At 36.7% G+C, this 21,287-nt stretch overlaps 1 protein-coding gene across 1 annotated transcript in view; it reads left to right on the forward strand.

Annotated features, from left to right (window-relative positions):
• Positions 1–927: 927 nt before the first annotated feature.
• PLBD1 (phospholipase B domain containing 1) overlaps positions 928–21,287 on the forward strand; it is a 77,109-nt gene continuing 56,749 nt past the window's right edge. Inside the window, exons 1-2 of the mRNA XM_051963482.1 lie at positions 928–1,231; positions 11,128–11,347. Coding sequence (XP_051819442.1) covers positions 1,141–1,231; positions 11,128–11,347 — 311 coding nt within the window. The 5' untranslated portion in view covers positions 928–1,140. The remainder of the gene's footprint in view (positions 1,232–11,127; positions 11,348–21,287) is intronic.

A 21,287-nucleotide genomic window follows, 5' to 3' on the forward strand; every position in this document is an offset into this window, starting at 1 on the left:
TGCTGGACCTGAGTTCAAATCTTGCCTCAGACTATTATAATTAAAATCACTTAATCTCTCTGAGTCTTAGTCTTCTCGTGTAAAAATTTTCATTTTCTCATTTGCTAAAATAATAGCAGCTACCTCTTAGGGCTGATGTAAAGATTGAGATAAAATATATGTAAAGCAATATATGAATGCTTGTGTGTGTGGATAGATAGATAGATAGATAGAGACAGACAAACAGATACAGTTTTCTCTTAAAAGCCTAACTAGAGAAGTTAGATTTTGGTTAGACGTTCTAGTAGTAAAGAATATTAAATTATAGAATCAATTTTGGGGGTAGGGTTCATTAGAATGCTTGGTCTAGAATCAAGAAAACCTCCCTTCAAATTTGGCCTCAGACATTTATTAACTGTGTGATCCTGGGTCTGTTTGCCTCAATTTCCTTATCTATAAAGTGAGGGTAATAACGGCTCCTACTTTCCAGGGTTCCTATGAGGATTAGGGAGACAAAAAGTGCTGATCACAGTTGGCACATGGTAAGCACTATATAAATGTTGGTTATTATTACTCTACTTCTTTTCTGGAAGTTTAAAAAATAGGAATAGGACAGATACTTATTCTTAACGATTTAAGAATAGTATCATAGGGCCACAAATTAACGAATATTACGATATTGATTCTCAATGTCTTTTATATTTCCCTTTCTCTCCTACCCTTCTGTCGATTTCTCCGGGGCAGTGACACACCCTAAACTGCGTATTTGATGTTCACATTTATGAGTTCAGGTACCTAATAAATGCTTGTCGATTGATTGAAGTCCTGAGTTCCCTTTATCTCCCCCCCCTCCCCCAATCATCCCTGGAACAAAGCATCAGCAAAACTCCCATAGTGAAGTGAAAAACTTCCTTCTCGGCATTCTGTTTACGTCGGGGTCATGTCAAGGAGGTCAGAAAACCATACTTTCAAGACTATGGCCAAACCAGGGAGTGGTCTGTTTTAGGGGCCACGTCAGGACCCCTCCCCTTAGGGAGACAGGGTTAATTAATAGAGGAGAACCAGGGAGGGGCTGAAAGGGAACTCCTAAAACTGTTGCCACAGAGGGAGGCTCCGGAGACATCAAAGCGGAGGCAGAGAGGAGCCAGCCCCAACGCAGCAATGACCCGCTTCAGCTGCTTCGGGCGGCTCCAGCTGCGGCCGCTGCAGGCGCTGCTGCTGCTAACTTTCTCGGCTCCAGTGACCCGAGCAGGTGAGAGCGCCCGTGCCTGGGGGAGCCGCAGCGGGCTGTGGGGAGGCGAGCAAAAGGTGGGAGAGAGAAGCCCAGGCGTGCAAGAGAGAGGGCACAGATTTTTTTGCTGGGGGGAGGGCTAAGGTGAGTGACCCTATGGCCCTTCCGCGGCTTCTGATTCTCCCTCCCAGGTGATGGAAGGCTCTGGGGCTGAGGGAGGGCGGGGGACAGCTCGCGCTTCTTTCCCTCGGTGGCCCACGTCGCGCACGTCCGGCTCCGCACCTTGCTGCCGCCAGTGGCACAAAGTTTATTTCTAGATGCTTGTTGCTTTGGGCCGATGCCAAGAAACGGGCTTCTTTCCGCGGAGAAACTGAGCTCTCCTCAGCGGCACTTTCAGTGGTCCCATTCTTCAAACCCAGTGTTTGTTAATACGAAATTCTGTATTTCCTGCACCCTGACAAGTCTGGCCAGAAGTCGTTGTACTTAGTAAGTTGTCAAGTTGTCCTGACTGAAAATACCTCCCAGGGCATGGGAAGAACTTTACCGCGATAACCAAAAGAGAAATCCAGTTTGTGCGGAAGCGCTTTTAACTTTCGCTAACGACTCGCAATTAAAGCACGTTCTCTGGCTAATCGGGTTGGAACTTAAAACACACATCCCCTCCCCCCGCCCGGCTCCCTATTGTATTTGCGGGGGCTCGCGATTAGTTCCCAATGGAAAAAATAAACCGGGATGAACCACTTTGGTCTAGGTGGAAAGCTTTGGGGCGGATTCTTTTTGATTTATTTCATAATCTAATTTCGGTGCCTTCCTTGCGCAAGAATGGGGCGGGGTGCTGGCAAGGTGTTTTCTTTTGAACTTGGGTGGGGGGGAAGCGACTTTTGTGTCTGGAGCCTTATTACACTCACTTGAGATCTTTAGTTTATCTTTTATCAATTTCTGGGGATAATCCCACCCGAGAAATCTCTAGTCCAGTCCTTAATCTGCGCCTTTTTTGTAAAGGTGCGATACTTTTTTTGCGCTCTGGAAAATAAACAAACAAACAAATAAATGAATGCTTACATCCGTTAAGCGTACTTCTCCAGCTGTCCGTAGGGGAAGTGAGAAGGGGAAGGAGGGTAGATAAGGGTATTGGGTGTCGGGAACTCCCAATTAGGTGAACTTCCCTTTCGAATCAGCCATCTTTCCGCAGTTTTTGTTCTTAGTAGTTTTGGAGAAGTGTCCTGTCCAAGGGCACAACTTCTGTAATGTATCAGAAGCAAGACTTGAATCCTAGTCTTCCTGATTCTGAGATCAGCTTTCTACTTCTTCCAGAGATGCCTCTGTAATCTCTACTATTTGATTTTCAACTCTGTCTTTGGGTACTGCCAAGGAAATAGGTGGGCCAAGAGAGAGTGCCAGAAAGGGAAATTGCTTTTGTGCTGCTGGTATTACCAATGGAGGGTAATATGAAGTGTGAGGGGTAGTGGAAAGGACGTTCACCATTATTTATCTATTCACCTTGATTTTGTTTCCTTGCTGATGTTCTTTTGGGAGATAGTGATTGAATAGCCACCCACAAATTATCCGGAACCATGTTTTTATTGTGTGTGAAGTTTTGAGAGGCAGTAGGAGAATTTCTTGGGTGTGTTTCTTGTTTTGCCTAGAGTGAGTAATGAGCAAACAAAAAGTAATAAAAAATCAATATATGTTGGGAGACAGAGTTGGGTCTTTAAATGCCAAGAAGGTTAGAAGAAGTGGAGAGAAAGAGGGCTGGCATTTTTGACCGGAAGAATAAGCCGGATGTGTTGGACATTCCAATTGATTCTAATGGTAGGCCTCAGGGTACAACTGTTTTTCCAGTGGTAGTGTTGACAACACAAAAGCTTTATTTCTAGGTTGATGGACAGGGGGGCTGGGACGAAGGGTTTTTTTTTTTTTTTTTTTTTTTTTTTTTTTTTTTTTTTTTTGGTACCAAGACAGAGTTTAATTGGCAACTAGGTGACACAGTGGATAGAACATTGAGCCTGAAGTCATGAAGACCTGGATTCAATACAGCTTCAGACACTTAATAGTTTTGTGCCCCTGGGTAAATTTTTTAACCTGTTTGCCCCAGTTTCTCATCTATAAAATGAGTAGAAGGGGATGGAAAATCAATCCAGTATCTTTGCCAAGAAAACCCCAAATGGGTTCACAAAAAAATCTGAAATGATAGAACAACATGTTCTGAGCATACTGATCATACAGGGTTTAGAACAATTGAACATATAGTGTTCTCAATCTGAAGCTGAAAAGCAGTCTCTTGTTAAGTTACAAAATTCTTGAGAAGGCTTCAAGTGGTGAAACCTAAATGCCTTCAAGTTAACAATCCATTTCTGTGATAGCTGGGGTACTGAAAAATGGCCAAAATATTCCTTGCCTGATGTCTTCCAGGAAACCACCTTTGGAGTTTTTGCAAAGTAAAAGTTGCCATATATAATCTTGTAGGATAGTTGGGTGGCTCAGTGGATAGAGGTTTTCCTGAGTTCAAATCTGGCCTCAGACACTTACTAGCTATGTGACTTAACCTGTTTGCCTCATTTCCTCATCTGTAAAATAAGTGGGAGAAGGAAATAGAAAAGCACCTCCAGTATCTTTGCCAAGAAAACTCCCCAAACATGGAGAATAAGATATGACTGAAATGGTTGAAAAACCACAAATGGACTTGTAGGATGGTATCTCATTTTATCTTCTGTAATAAAATGGAAGCAAGGAGATAGGTTCTGAGAATGAAATTGGGAGGATCTGGCTTCAAAATCCAGTTTCAGGCACTCACTAGGTATGGGACTCTGGTTAGTCATTTAATCTCTGTTTGCCTTAATCTACTAGAGGAGAAATGGCAAACCACTCAAGTATCTTTGCCAAGAACACCTCAAATGGAGTCACAAAGAGATGGATGTGACTGAACAACAATAACAGTAAATAAAGTGAATACTCACCAATCAGAACTTGGAATCATAGTGGTGAAACTTTCAGTTACAAGACTGGAACTTAATGAGAATGAAGATAGGCCATATAGAAAGGAGATAGCAAAAAAGGAAAATAAAATGAAAAGAAATATTTATTATAATCACCAAATTTGACCCTAGAGAAAATTATCTCTCTCCCTTTGTGTTTGGGGAATATCGGTGTGAAATATCCACATGCTCTCAGATACTGTCAATATGTCAGCTGGTTTTTGCCGAACTGTTGGGTTTTTCCCCCTTCTCTTTTTCAGTCTTGGATACATTGGCTTGCTAGGTTCAGAAGGGCAAAGTGACATATTCATAAACAAGTGTGAAAAACAAAGGGTATCAAATTGGTATACTAACAAAAAAAGAAAGAAAGAAAAGAAAAAGAATATTTGTCATAGTCTTTTACTTCAGGAAGAAGGTTGGGCTTATGCAACAGAACAATATCCCAAAGGTAAATCCAGCCTTCCTCTTTTTTTTTTTTTTTTGTTTATTCTGGCCCCAGTTTATTATCCCTTTTCAACACCTGTCTAAGTTACATGTATTGATAGACAAGCTCTATGATTCTTCCAATCAAATGGATAGTACATTTTAGAAAAGAGGCATTCTTCAGTCATTTATTTTTCCTGTAGTGCTCAGATAGGCCAAATAATTATTTGTATTCAAAGAAGTGCTCCACTGTCCTAGTCTTTTCTTGGGCAAGTCAAATCAGAATAAAGACCAAAACATCCTTCATTAGGACTTGGCCTGATGCACTAATGATTTTAATTTCTCTCACAATGATTTACTTATATAATTTCTAGTTTATGAAACATGAACTTCCTCTGATGATAAAGACAAAAATATTCCTCCATGGTTCTGCTTTAGGAATAATTTCACTTTTTCAGTTCTGTTTTTATCTTGTTCAAGTTGTATTAATGTCAGTTATGAAATCTCAAATGATTCATTTTCTTCCACATTTTAGCTTGGGGGTGTCAGATTTTCATTTGGTTTGGGGGTTTGGGATTTTTTGCATTTCATTTAGTCTCCTTTGAATCAAGTACATTCAAGTCCCTCATAGAAATACTATTTATATTTTGAAGTGTGTTGGAAATTTTATTTTAAAATATCCTCCTGCTGCCTTAATCATCTTAAAAATTTATGCTATACAGCAAAACAAGAATTTACTTGGCCTACTAAAATATGGAACAATTTGTAATAATAATTAGCAGGGCATTTTAGTCTAAAAGATTAAAATCTACAATAAACCATAGGATCACATATCAATTATCCTCAGGAAAATGGTGAAAGCCCCATTCAATTTCAAGTTTGGCTCAAGCAAACCACTAAGAGACACCTTCCTGTTCCGAGATTTGTACCTCACCCTTGCTGAGAGGTATGAGATTTTTCTTACAAATTCAGTAATACTTTGGTTGAACAATTACTTAAAACAAAGAATCAACATGTTCTTGCACTAATGTTCATCTGTTCCCAAATGTAATCCAAATAGTCCATAAATGTTTTAATGAGACTACTAACTTTGGGGGGGAAAGCCAAAATTCTAAGTTTGTCAAGACATTTAATTCTATCCAACAAGCATTCATTGAGTGCCTATTATGTGCTGAGAATTATTTTAAGTGCTGGTGATAAAAAGACTTAAATGAAATTGTCTCTCCCTTCAAAGAGCTTATATTCTATTGTGGGAAATCAGCATTACAGAACAAAATATATACAGACAATATACATTGAGATCCAAATCCAATGCTGCTTCATGATAGTGTTAATGTACACTTTGAAGAAAGCTTGGGACTCTACAAGGCAGAGGGCAACAAGATCACAAGTATTTACTAAGTATTGTCTATGTGGCAGACCCTATGTCAAGAAAGGAGGAGAACATTCCAGTCCTGGGGATAGTTTGTATCATAGCTGTAGGAGATGGAGTATTAATTAGGTCACGTTTAGTTGCATACCCTTCCTATGTTCTAGTATAGTTTGTATCTCTTCATTGTTTAAAAATTGCATTTTCAGTGCTATTATCAGCCCCCTGCTTCTGCATACCTGTCTTATTCCTTATGCTTTTACTAGTTTCTTCTGTCCCATCTATCTCAACATCTATATTTCCCTTTATGTGGCTCTAGGGAAAAAGCAAAGAAAAAAAATTATTGAAGCTTTTTATTTTTCAAACCATAACCATAAATAATTTTGCAACATTAGCCCTTGCAAACCCTTGTGTTCCAATCCCTCCCTATTTTCTTAGATGACAAGTGTACCATGTTAAACATGGTAGAAACATGTTTAATCCAATATATGCATACATACATATTTATACAATTATCTTGCTGGTTCTCATCATCCCAAGACCATTGAAACTGGCCTCAATCATCTCATTGTTGAAGAGAGCCCCATCCATCAGAATTGATCATCATATAATATTGCTGTAAAGGCAAGGAAAAATTAAAGCCAGAAATAGTACCAGGGAATTATTTGGATCTCCTCACCTCCTCCAGCTGAATTGATATAATCACAAAAGGTAACAGGCAGGTAACAGAAAGATCATACATTTAGATGTGAAATCAAATGCAAAGATAAGTGTTCTGAATATTCTCTGTTGGACCTTTGTGCAGTGTGAAGTTTTCTGATGAACTTGGAAGGGAAGCTTGTCATTAAATGGCTGAAGACTGGCCATATTCCTGGTGTCTTTTAAAAAACTAAGTTTACCTGGAAATGGTGTAGGTGTTTAAGGAAACAAAAGCAGCATTTCCATTGCACCCCTACCAGAGGACACCATCAGGGAAAGGAGACATTTCCCCCCTCCGCATTCTGCACTGATGTCTTATAGAAGATAATCAATTTACAGAAGTAGGAGACACTGTGTCTACCACAGAGCAGCAAGACAAAGAGTGGGTCATCATGCAGCTTCAAAGAATGCAACTCTTGGCAGCAGAGAAGAAAGTCAACCACAATTAAAGGAGAATTACTGCTGGCACTGGGAAGATAAGCTGTAGAAAGACTTAGGAGCTGAGTAGAAATGCTATACCTTCTCTGGGGGATGTCCCATAAAAAGAAGGGATATCTGGATATCAAAATCCTAGAGACAATATGCCTTAATTACATGTGTTTCTTAGGTGTGTGCTCTTTACTAGTGTATTCTATAAATGTGTCCAGCTTTCTTACTGATATCATAGGTATTCCCTGATTTACACAGGAAATATATGACTGCTGTATTTATATGCTATCCTAGCAAATTCCTTTGTTGTTGTTTTTTTCTTATAGTATCTATTAAGGCCTTGTAAGTAAGCACTTAATAAATGGTATTTTGATTGATATTTCATTATTAGGAATTTGAATCCATGGAGAATTTTGAACCTAGGGTAGTAGTCACTCATGCAAAACAAATTTTTGTGAGCATCTTGTTAGTGGCAAAACATTTACTTCTATCCAACAAACTTTCATTGAGTGCCTTCTATGTGCTGGGGATTATTTTAGATGTTAAAGATTAAAAAAAAACCCTAAATTAAACTGCCCTTCCCTTCAAGGAGTTTATGTTCTACTGTGGAAAAATAGTATGTACAGAGCAAAATATATAGACACAGCAAATACAAAATTATTCAGGAAGCCTTGAGAGGAAGTTGCACTCAGAACTGGAGAGATCAGGAAAGACCTCTTGTAAGAGGTCATAGGATTCTAGATTTAGAGTTAGAAGGCTCCTTGGAGACTACTTTGGAGACCACCTAGTTCAAAGTCTTCATTTTGCAGATTAGAAAACTGAGAGTCAGGAGAAATGAAGTGGTTTATAGATCACATAGGCAGAAAGTGGGAGAGACAGGATTCTATCTTAGGTCTTCAGAATTCAAATCCAGTGCTCCCTAATGGTATTATTAATCTATACTTTGGAGAAAGCTTGTGACTCTGCAAGGCACAGGACAACAAAGTCACAAGTTACATACAACATTAAGTACTTACTATGTGCCAGGCCCTATGCCAAGAAGAGGACAGTCCAGTGCCGGGGGTAGGGAGTTGAGTTAAGGAGATAACAACTTTCAGATGTTTCCCACAGATAGTAAATGACTTGAAGGTCCTCTCAAGTGAAGGAGAGAGATGTCAAGTCAGAAGACCAAGGAGGAAAAATGTCTTAAACCGCCCTCCCCCCCAAAAAAATATAAGCTTCTTGAAGCCTGGGATAAACTAACCTTTCCATTTTGTATTGCTGGTGTCTAGCATAGTATTTTGCACATAGTTACTTGATAAATTGTTTCTTGAATTAAATGTACTTTAAGTAAATCCCAAATAAATAACGTCATTCAGACCAAGAAACAGTTCAATACAGGTATGGTAAGATGTGTCAGGGATGATAGAAGTTCAGTCAACTCAACAAGACTCTACTTAAATGCCTGCTAAGAAAGCTTAAACATGGGTCTTCTAGTTCCAAAGGAATTATGATGAAAAAAGCTATCTCCCCCTCCAGAGAAAGAACTTATGCAGTCTGAATGATGGTTTTTACTATTTTTAATATTCTTAGAGATTTTTGTCTATTTTCTTTACAACATGCTAATAAGAAATATTTTGCATAACTGTACATTTGTAATTGATATCAAATTGTTTGCTTTCTCAAGTAGAGGAGAGAGGAGGGAAGAACTCAAATTTAAAAAAAATAAATATTAAAATTTTTTGTTTATGTTATTGAGAAAATAAAATTAAAAACAAATTTAAATGGACTTTCAAATTCCTTGATGCCCTTGAAAATTGTTCCTTTATAGTTGTACATATAGTTTATATATATATATATATACATATATATATATATATATATATATATATATGAATACATAAAATGGTATGCGCTTTATTATATAACATGATGCCTTCCTGTGTAGGAACAGTATAATTTCACATTGTTGCCAAAGAAATCCAAGTTCTTACTTTTACACCACAAATAATTTTCTCTCAAAAACTGTTCAAATCCTATCCAAAAGTTGTGCATATTAAATTAAGTTCTTTTTCAGGTCCTATTAAGTACATCTACAACATGACAGTAGCTGATATCTGTTGACAATTAAGCTAAATCTCTTCCTTTCCATTGTGACTGGTGAAAGATGAAATGATTGAAGAAACAAAGAATCAAACTTCCAGGAATATAAATTTATTAAGCAATGCATGCCAATTGCCTAAACAATCAGGACCAGGCCTTTCTCACCTTTGGCACTGAACTCCAAATATAGGAAGAGACAGACCTTTATGCATTAAAAACGATCAAATATGGCTAATTACCTAATATATCCTTATTATTTTTTAATTACTCTAATTTCTAATTTGAGATAGATTAGGGACTTTCCAAGATGGATGGAAAAGAGTAAATGGGTACAATTCCCTGAAATCAGAAAAAGAGGTGTCCCATTCTTCCCAAGTGACTATATCAAAGGAACATAGATACAACTGATTGACCAGTATGGGGTTCAGTTTTCAGATAAGACATATGGATTGCTTAAGATGTGTAAGTGTGAGAAAACTCCTTGCATCAATTTTTAGATTTGACTGGGCTCCTGGTCAGCATAGCCTAAGTCCTTGGTTAAGAGTCTCCAACAGCAGATAGAGATGGTCCAGTTTCTTAACCACACAGCCATAAGGCTTTTCCCCAATTTCCACAATTGAATAAAGTTTTTTCACAATACAGAAATTGAATTAGACCCATAATTGAATAAAAGAGAACTGAGCCAGCTCCAGAATTGTCACAGAATTGATTCCAGATGGAAAAAAACCAGAGTGGTTCACTCAATTCCTACAACTTTCCTAAAGAATCAAATATTCGATAAAGGGGAGGGAGGTGTCATGGTCACCTTATATAATCTATCAATTGTATTTATGCATTGAATACATTATTTTGAAAGGGGGTCCACTGGATTCACAAGACTGTCAAAGGGTCAGGAAAGGGGGAGGAGTCCTTTGGACCTTCTCATTCACTGTAAATCACACTATCTCATCATTCCTCTCTTGCCTTACTTCTTTTGATTTTGTTCTTATTTCTTGCTGACTTTTGCTTGGTCTCATTAGAAAGTTGTTTTGGTCTTCAAAGTGTTCATTTGTTGGCTAAGGTTTGCCACTTTTTCTTCTAAGCTATTTATTCCTTCCAATTCTTTCCATAGTTTTTATTTCCTTAAAAAAAAAAAAAAAAAAAAAAAAAACTTCTTGCTTGATTTCTTCTACATGTATATGTAGTTCTTTTGAAAATTAATTTTAAAAAAATTATTTGTAGTTGTTACAGTTACCTCTCTCTTTAAAAAAAGTCTCTTCAATTAAAATAATTTTTGATACTGGTTGATGATGTCTTTAATTTGCTCATCTCTAGCTTTAGTTCCCAAATTGGGAACCTTCCCCTTGCTCTTTTGTTTGGATAGTTTCATCTTGGATCTTGGATCTTCCGGGATGTGGGAGCTAGGTAGTCTGCCACCTGTTCCCACAGCCATCTTGAAAGGAAATCCCCAGTGTGTGAAAAGAACCAAGAAGTTAGGAGATGGAACTGAGGTGATGACTGTCAATAGAAAGACAGTTGCCAAGGTGGAAATTTGGTATCCTATGAAGTAATTAAATGCCATGATGGGATCAAAACAGAGTTTGAAGTCAAGATCAAAGTCAAAAGTTCTAACCATCCCTTTTCATGGGATGTGAGAAATAATCCCATGAATTTGAGTAAGCTTGTCTGATCTTTTTCAACCCTCCTTAATTGTTCCTTGATCACATTTGAACTGGACTCCATACTCCCTGAACAAGAGAAAGTCAGGCATATTCACAATCCCAAAGGTCTACATATCATTAAATGCAAATGTGGCTTAACTATAGCCTTCTACAGTGAATCTTCAGAGTTAATCCAAACCTTTTCAGTATCTTAAAGTACATAATATGCTATTGGAAGTACAGGTAACACAGAAAAGATTTTTTAAATGATTATATATATTTTTCTTCTTCCTCCTTCAGAAATTCATTATGCAACTGTATATTGGAATTCTTCCACATTGTCAGTAGAAGTCAAAAATGATATAGACCCGACTGGAGATGCATATGGTTTTTACAATGACACTATACAAACTACAGGCTGGGGGACCTTGGAGATAAGAGCTGGTTATGGTGCTAATTCCTTAACCAATGAGCTTGTCATGTTTGTAGCTGGCTATTTGGAGGGTTACCTCACTGCGCAGTAAGTATTTTTTTTTTTTGCATTTGTATCCCCAACATGTAGAATAGCATCTGCTCCATAGTGAGAGGTTAATAAATTCTTGATCGATCAATTGATTGATAAGCCCTTCACTAACTAATGTAACAAGTAACCATGATGTTAATACTATCCTAATATGCCTTTTAATACTACCCTTTTAATACTACCATCATGGCTTTTCATTTTGATTTCCAGTTATGCTTTTTCTCTCCTTACATTGGACATTAAAATTGTAAATGTAGCTAGAGTTTTTAGTATGCTTATATATGAAATATTATTCATATTTGTTCCTAGAATCCAGTTCCAGTCCTCCCTTTATACTTTCCTTCTGTGATCACACTGCTATAAAGATCTAAGTTAGCAATTCCAAGTCTTTTTGTTTCTGAGGGTCTCTTTTTGTTTTCAGAAATTCTTTCAGACTCTCACATGACAGCAGTTATATTATTGGTGGTTATTGATTGAGAAATACACAATGACAAAAAATGACTATGTTTTTAGTAATGTATATGTGGCAAAGCAAATAGACATCTCATAAATGTCACTAATGAACAACTTCTACACCTTAAGCAGAAAAAAAGTCATATATCATTTTTACAGGCCTGAAAAATAGAGAAATGCCAATATTTTAAAATCATCCACACAAAATCCATTTTAGCCTAGCTGTACCAGATCTAAAATTATGTTACAAAGCAGCAGTTACTAAAACCATCTGGTATTGGCTAAGAAATAGACTAGTTGATCAATGGAATAGGTTAAGTTCAAAGGACAAAACAGCCAATAATTTTAATAATCTAGTGTTTGACAAACCCAAAGACCCCAGTTTTTGGGATAAGAACTCATTATTTGACAAAAATTGCTGGGAAAATTGGAAATTAGTATGGCAGAAACTAGGCATTGACCCACACTTAACACTGTACACCAAGATAAGGTCAAAATGGGTTCATGACCTAGGCATAAAGAATGAGATTATAAATAAATTAGAAGAGCATAGGATAGTTTACCTGTCAGAGCTGTGGAAGAGGGAGGAATTTATGGCCAAAGAAGAACTAGAGATCACTATTGACCACAAAATAGAAAATTTTGATTATATCAAATTGAAAAGTTTTTGTACAAATAAAACAAATGCAGAAACTGGGAAACTGGGAAAACATTTTTACAGTCAAAGGTTCTGATAAAGGCCTCATTTCCAAAATATATAGAGATTTGAATCTAATTTATAAGAAATCAAGCCATTCTCCAATTGATAAATGGTCAAAGGATATGAACAGACAATTCTCAGACAAAGAAATTAAAACTATTTATAGTCATATGAAAATATGCTCCAAATCATTATTAATCAGAGAAATGCAAATTAAGACAACTCTGAGATACCACTGCACACCTGTCAGATTGGCTAGAATGACAGGGAAAGATAATGGGAATGTTGGAGGGGATGTGGGAAAACAGAGACACTGATACATTGTTGATGGAATTGTGAACACATCCAGCCATTCTGGAGAGCAATTTGGAACTATGCTCAAAAAGTTATCAAACTGTGCATACCCTTTAATCCAGCAGTGTTTCTACTGGGTTTATGCCCCAAAGAGATACTAAAGAAGGGAAAGGGACCTGTATGTGCCAAAATGTTTGTGGCAGTCCTGTTTGTAGTGGCTAGAAGCTGGAAAATGAATGGATGCCCATCAATTGGAGAATGGTTGAGTAAATTGTGGTATATGAACATTATGGAATATTATTGTTCTGTAAGAAATGACCAGCAGGATGAATACAGAGAGGACTGGCGAGACTTACATGAACTGATGCTGAGTGAAATGAGCAGAACCAGGAGATCATTATACACTTCGACAACGATATTATATGAGGACATATTTTGACGGAAGTGGATTTCTTTGACAAAGAGACCTAATTGAGTTTCAATTGATAAATGATGGACAGAAGCAGCTACACCCAAAGGAAGAACACTGGGAAATGAATATAAACTGCTTGCATTTTTGTTTTTCTTCCCGGGTTATTTATACCTTCTGAATCCAATTCTCCCTGTGCAACAAGAAAACTATTCGGTTCTGCAAACATATATTGTATCTAGGATATAATGCAACCTATTTAACATGTATAGGACTGCTTGCCATCTCGGGGAGGAGGTGGAGGGAGGGAAGGGAAAAATCAGAACAGAAGTGAGTGCAAGGGATAATGCTGTAAAAAATTACCCTGGCATGGGTTCTGTCAATAAAAAGTTATTAAAAAAAAAAGAAAGAAAAGAAAAGAAAATCAGGACAGAAGAGAAAAAAAATAGGGGAAATTAAAAAAAAAATCAATTTTATTACATCATACAATTTTCCAGAACTAAAACAAAAAGTGAAAATAGCAAGATTTGGTATACATATGAATACATGGATGTCTTACAATAATCCTGTAATTCTCTTGGGAATTTCATCCAAACAGTTTGGGAATTATAATTTTAAATACTATTTTAACAAATACAAGTGCCTTTAGGATGAGATCAAATGTGATCAATACCTAGTTTATGGCTCTCTTTATCTCTCTGACACCTCTACCTTTGGAAACTATCTAAAGAAATGTCCAAACCATATTCTTCTATCATTTTGTAAATGGGGAGATGAAGTAAGAGACAGAATTACTTATTAAGAATGATATGGCAGAAACATTCATTAGAATGTTCATTAGAAACAAAATCTAAGAGCCTTCTAGTTTTCTGACTTTGAATCAAAATAGCTGAGAATACTAATAGATGTTAAATTATTGTAAGCAAGTTTTACTAATGTTTTCTCCTAAATTTTATTAAAAGAACAAGGATAGAAAATAAAGTTACAAGTCACTTTTATCCATTCTCATCCCTCCCTTGATTTAAAGCATCTTAGATTACTTGATCCCATTTCTTTTTACAACATTGTTGTCCATAATCTATATTTTTGAACACACAGTATCTATTTTTTCATATTGCTAACATTTTAGAATAAGTAATAGATCTGATATTAATCTAATCCCATACACTAGAGATTCTACTTTGTGAAATCTTCAATTATCATGCATCAAAATCTAAGCACCCTTCCCAGGCTGACCTGCATCATATTCATTGAGAAAGGAACTTATTAAACTCCCAAGAGTTTGTATAACTTGAACATATAAATAATTTCAATAATAGTTCTCATGAGTTCACAGATAGCAAAATTTAGAATGTATGATTAAGAAAAACAAGGATGTTTTTAAAGATGATATAACATGTATAGCCATGATTTCCAATAACATAATCAGAAACCACTAAAGGAATCATTTATGGGAAAGCTTTTACTAGCTGTGTAATCCTGGGTAGATCACATAACCCTATTTGACTCAGTTTCCTCATCTGTAAAATTGTCACATTCAGAACTTATAAAGGAAGTGTTAAGAAATGTTTGTACTTTATTGGTCTTTAGGAGATATTAAGAAATTCACAGTCAAATTTGATAGACTACAGAACAGTTAGGAAAAGCCATGCTTCAGGTGGCCCTTAAAGAGAAAAGTTGACCTATTCTTCAAAAGACTAAAAAACCCTTTGTCTTGGCAAGAAGGTGTTGAATTGTGAAGGGGAGCAGTCCCAAGGAAGGCCAGATGAGCCTCTCCAGTAGGAATATTACATCCTTTTGTCCTGACCTATCCTGTTTTCAAATCAGGAGATAAGAAAAAGGTTTTTTAGGCCAGAAAAAAACCCAAAACACCTTTCATAATATTTTTAATTTTACACAGTGTTGTTTAGTCGTTCCAGTTGTGTCTGACTCTTTGTAACTCCATTTAGGGTTTTCTTGGCAAAAATATTATAGTGCCATTTCCTCCTCCAGCTTATTTTGCAGATAAGGAAACTGAGGCAAATACGATTAAATGATTTGCCTAGGGTCACACAACTAGTAGGTATCTGAAATTGGACTTAAACTCAAATAGCTTATGTCAAGCTAAGGGCTATAGTCAAGAGAGCAGTTTCTCTTCAGCCTGTGGATAAAGAAACTGGTTAAGGATTGGTGAAGGGGGGAAAGCAACCTATTTTCAGTCCTTTGGCAGTTACTTAAAGAATGAACTGAGAAATTTCTGTCTGATATACTATAAAATAATGAAAAACATGCTAGGATTAGAATCAAACTATGCTGAAAATGTATCAAAATCTGATTTTTTTAATATAGAAATTTGGCTGTTTTTCAGTCATGTCCAATCCTTCATGACCCACTTTAGGGTGTACTTGGCAAAAATATTAGAGTGGTCTGCCATTTTTTTTCCTCCAACTCATTTTACAGATGAGGAAACTGAGTCAAACAGGATTAGGTGATTTACCCAGGATTGCACAGCTAGTAAGTATCAGAGGCCAAATTTGAACTCACAATGATAAATCTTCTACCTCCAGGTCCAGTGAACCATCCAGCTGCCCCCCACCAAAAAATTGGGTGGACATATATTGCTAGATAAACTAACAATAGAAAATTTAAGAAAAAGGGTTTTTACATGTAACAAACCAATGCATATAATTGTAAAAAATGAACTCTGCTGTTGTTTCTGTTTGCTATATTGCCCAAGTTCTTAAGTCTCCCATGTGGTAGAGGTGTCTGGAATGCCTACAAGAGCAGACATGTGCCATGTGAGTTGATTCAGCTCACAGCACCATTTCTTCTGTGAAGAATTAGTCAGGGCTACTACTAGTCAGCCTATTTTTTTCTTTATCCCGTTGTGCCTAGGTTGGAGCAGGCACTCGTTAAATACTTGATGATATTTATTCATTGAGTATATAGCATTGTGCTAGAAATTGGATGGGATGCAGAGGGACATAAAAGTATCTTAGTAAAAGATACTAAGTAAGGATACAAAGCCATATATGCCAAATGGGTGGTTCGCTAATAATGGACACAGGAGATCAAAGGAGAGAAAACTTACTGTGGGTTGGAGACTTTTGAAGTCAATTTAACACCAATTATTGCCTTGAAGGCTAAGTAGGATTTGGCTGGTCTGAAAGGACAAGTAAGGATATTCTAGATAGAGACGATACCTTGAGAAAAGGCTACCGAGTCTGGAATGAGTCAGACATAGTCCTTGGCAGGGAGAGAGAACACCAGTCTGGCAGGATTAGAAGGTTGTGTTGAAAAGTAATGGAAGAGAAAGGTGTCAGCTTCATAATTTAAGACCAGATTAATGAGGACCTTACAAGTTTGAGACTAGTTCATCAGCAACTTTCAAACTAAAGAAACCCAAGAGCACTCTTTATACTTTCTGCTGCAATAGAAAGGCAGCCAGCAGACATGTCGGGAGAGGCTGACAGTAAGTGATAAAGATGACAGAGGGAGAAGTTTGTAGGAGGAGTGGGGACGGAATGAAATTATTTGTTTTTGCAAAGAGTTTGCCTTAGCAAGGAGTAGATTCATGTTTGTGTCAGATTAAAGAGGAGATAATGGCAGGAGGAATTGGAGTGATGAGTTGAAGAGAAAAGAGGGAACTCTTAGCAATTTTTTTTTTTGGTAAAATATATAAGAAGGTTCTTAGGTATGAGAGGGTTTGGGGAAGGGGAGCTGTGGGAGATTTGAGGAGAGATATGAAGTTTTGGAAGAGCCACTTTGGAAAAGTGAGTTAACAAGAAAGATATAAAAAGATTATGTAATGTCACTGGGGGCTCAATTGAGGTTTATGACATAAATTTATAGCAGATCCAATCAAAACAATTGCATGATTATTTTCACCTTTGTTCAGCAGCTAGTTTGAAGGAACAAAAGTTGTAGATGGTTGGAGTGATCTAAGGCTAAGGCTTGCCAGGGGAGAGTTTGGATGATCCTATATCTATGGATATTGGGATTCAGAGTCTCTGGGATGTGGAGGATATGACCAAGTCTGAGTATTTAATTATTAAATGGAAGGTGCCTCTCCTCTTCTCAGAGGAGGCTGGAGATCAGGAAGGAGACATGTGTAGCACAAGATGAAAGGCCCATAGTCCAATCAGAATCCTTGTTTCATTTCTTTTTCCCTCAAAGGATGGAGATTAGGTAGAAAATGATGTAACAGGGAATGGAAGTTAAACCTGTACTTCCTTCTTAAATCTCAATGGAGCAATATTACAGTCCTCATGAATAAGAAATTATACTTATGGGGCAGTTAGGTAGCCCAGTGGATAGAGCACCAGCCCTGAAGTCAGAAGGACTTGAGTTCAAATCTGGTCTCAGACACTTAACATTTCCTAGCTGTGTGACCCTGGGCAAGTCACTTAACCCCAGTTGCCTCAGGGGGAAAGAAAGAAGAGAGAAGGAAGGAAAGAAAGAAAGAAAGAAAGAAAGAAAGAAAGAAAGAAAGAAAGAAAGAAAGAAAGAAAGAAAGAAAGAAAGAAAGAAGGAAGGAAGGAAGGAAGGAAGGAAGGAAGGAAGGAAGGAAGGAAGGAAGAAAGGAAGAAAGGAAGAAAGGAAGAAAGGAAGAAAGGAAGAAAGAAGGAAGGAAGGAACTGATTTTTAGAAGTGTCTGAAAGACATGGAATGCATGGAAAAAGTCATAGTCTTTGTCATTACCAAAAAGTCACAGATAAACAAAATTTTAGTGGCTACAAATCTATATTCCTACCTTTAAAATTTTTATAGTTTCTATAAAATCTTTTTGAAAATGACCTACACATATATCATATAACATTCCTTGATGAAAGTATGAAAAGAAAATGAAGAAGCTTCTGCAAATGATATGATAGGCAGCTTGGTAGTGCCTTAGTGCAGAGAGTACTGGGCCTGAAATCAGGAAGTCCTGAATTCAAATCCAGCCTTAGACACTTAGCTGTGTTGTACCAAATAGTCACTTAACCTGTTTGCCTCAGTTTTCTCAGCTTTAAAATGGGGATAAGAATAGCATTCATCTCCCAGGGTGGTTATGAAGGTCAAATGAGATAGTACTAGTACATAGTAAGTGATATGTAAATGTTAACTATTATTAGCATATACAGTCATTCAACTTACTAAGAGAGAGGGAGAATATAAGAACCAAATGTTCATTTTGTTTGCTGATTATAAAAGAGAAAAATATGCTCTTCTATCTACTCTTCACCAAGGAATCATGCAAATCACTGTGAAAGGTATATGTTTCCCATGCCTGGAACATAGTACCCCCATATTCCTTCCCTACCTTGGCCACTTAGACTTACTTGTTTCCTTCAAGATGCAGCTGAAATGCCACCTAAGCTTTTTCTCAGCCCTCTCTCCTTCCTTTTTTTTCTAGTCCAATTTGTATCTCTCTTGGACCATTGATAAATGTCATCTTCCCTGATAGAATGTAAACTCCTTTCATGTAGGGACTATTTAATTTTTATCTTTGTATTATAGCCACCCAGCATAGTGGCTAACATATATGATAAGTGATTAATAAATTATTGTTGATTGATTATAAACACAGAGAGAATTTTCACCTTTTGATTATAACTGAAAAATATGATAAAAATACTTGCCTTAAGATAATCGTGTAAATATGCATACATATATTGGATTTAATATATATTTCTACCATGTTTAACATATATTGCACTACTTGCTATCTAAGTTCTGCAAAGGCTAATGTTGCATCATTGTCCATGCATATGTTTTGAATAAAGGAAAAAAAAAATCTGTTAGGCAAGGAAATTATTTAGAAGCACCAATCACAGACCTGGAATTGTTTTTTGCTTTTCTTTGCTTCTCTAGTTTATAGCACAGTTCCAGGCACAGGTAGTGCCTGGTAGGTACTTAATAAATATTTGCCTAACTGAAAAAAAATTTAAAAAATATTTGCCCTAAGTTATTCAGGTAGAATGAGGTTGTGAACCCAGGTCCTTCTCATCCCAAACTAGTACTCATTATACATTGTCATCCAGCTGATGAGAGTCTTTGGATGCTTCTGTTTTAGGTGATATGATGCTGATTAGACATTGCAGTCTCCTAAATGAGTTCTGTAATTAAGAGTTTGGTTTAACGAGCCATATTGAAAAAAGTAAGTCAAAGAAATGTGATATATAGTTGAATGGATAGCCTAAAGAATTATTTTTATCAGTACATTTGTATGTGGATGTACATGAATATGAAAAAAAAAATCATGTGCTAAATGAAGTGAGTAGAATAAAAAAAAATTGTAATTGTACACAGTAGCCAACTGTGATGAATATGGCTCTTTTCAACAATGAAGTGATTCAGGCTCTTTTCAACAATGAAGTGATTCAGGCCAATACAATAGACTTGTGATGTTGAAAGTCATCTGCATCCAGAGAGAGGATTGTGGGAACTGAGAGTGAATCATAAGATAGTATTTTAACTTTTTTTATTGCATTTTGTTTTCTTTCTCATTTTTTCCTTTTTGATCTGATTTTTCTTGTGCAGCATAATATTTGTGGAAATATGTTTAGAAGAATTGTATATATTTAACCTATATAGGATTATTTGCTGTCTGGGGAGGGAGGAGAGAGGGAAGAAGAGAGAAAAGTATGGAACATAAGTTTTTGTAAAGGTGAATTTGGAAACTATCTTTGAGTGTATTTTGAGAAAATAAAAACTATTATAAAAAAAAAAAGAAAAGGAAAAAAAATCATGATTTGTCAACCTAAGGAACCCCATTTATGGGAATTCTCTCCACCAAAAGATCACTACCTGCTGATGATTTAGTCATCTTTTATAACTATAGTTCAATGGTGTGCTTCCCTATACTGGAAAATGGCTGAAGAAATTGAACTATATGAATATGATACAATTTTGTTGTGCCACTAGATATTATTAATATGAAAGATTTAAAGAAATAAGGAAAGATGTATGAACTGATATAATGTGAAATGAGTACTTTCAGAAGAATAGTTTTTGACGTGCTCACTATTTGGTCTTTTGGATTATCTCTCTCTCCCCTCACCCCCATCCTAACCTGTACTCACAGGTGGATTCCTCAGAGAATGATTACCTCAGGTTCACAGTACAAAGTCAGAGCCAAGATGATGGAGTCAGGGTAGGAACTCATCTGAACTCTCTCCAGTATTCTTCCAAAAATCTTAAAAATAATGCTTCAAATTGAATTCTGGAGTTCAAGGTGGGGGTGAAGCAATTTTCCAGACTGAGACATCTTGGGAGGTTGGCAGGAAAGAGTTTTCTCACCAGGGTGGTAGTTGGGCCTGGAGCCCAATGCAATAGGCGCCTTGCCCTGGCAAACTAGTGGCAGGTTTTGGAGGCAGCTGCATCAATGACTACAGCAACGTTGGAGCTCTCAGCCCACAGATAATAAGGGGGTTGGACAACTAATCAGAAGGAGGTTATTGGGGACCCTTTGCTGATACTGGATGCAGGACCTTATTTGTATTGTCCAGATGTAGTTCTTGGTTAAAATCCCAAGGCAAAGAGGGGTTCTTGTACCCTAGTATTTGTGGCCATAGAGGAACAGGAGCCCTGATCACTGTTTTGGAAAAGAAAAGAGTGCTTATGGCCACTCACAGATCAGATCAGAGGCCAGAAGATCAATAGCTTTATTTTTTCCTTAGGTCATCTTACTTTCAAAGAACTGAACCTCTGAATGAGCTCTGAAACTTTGAGACAATGGCCTCTCAACCCTGGAAGTAGAACCCAACTTTAATATAAAGTTAAAAGTCAAGAAATAGGCTGGAAAAGTGAGCAAACAACAACAAAAGAATCTAACTATAGAAACTTATACAAAAAATACTAAAGGAAACAGCACCTTAAATGGCATTGGTTAAATGGCAAAAAAAAAAAAAAAAAAAAAAAAAAAAAAAGGCACAAAAATCTACTAAAGAACTCCTTAAAAAATAGAATTGGATAAGTAGACGGTAATGATTCCATGAAACATCAAGAAACAATAAAACAAAATCAAAGATTAAAAAATTAGAAGATAATGTGAAATATCTCATTGGATAACTGATCTGTAAAAAAGATCAAAGAGTGATAATTTAAGAATTACTGGACTA

Source organism: Antechinus flavipes, chromosome 5 (genome assembly GCF_016432865.1).
Source record: "Antechinus flavipes isolate AdamAnt ecotype Samford, QLD, Australia chromosome 5, AdamAnt_v2, whole genome shotgun sequence".
Lineage (NCBI taxonomy): Eukaryota > Metazoa > Chordata > Mammalia > Dasyuromorphia > Dasyuridae > Antechinus > Antechinus flavipes.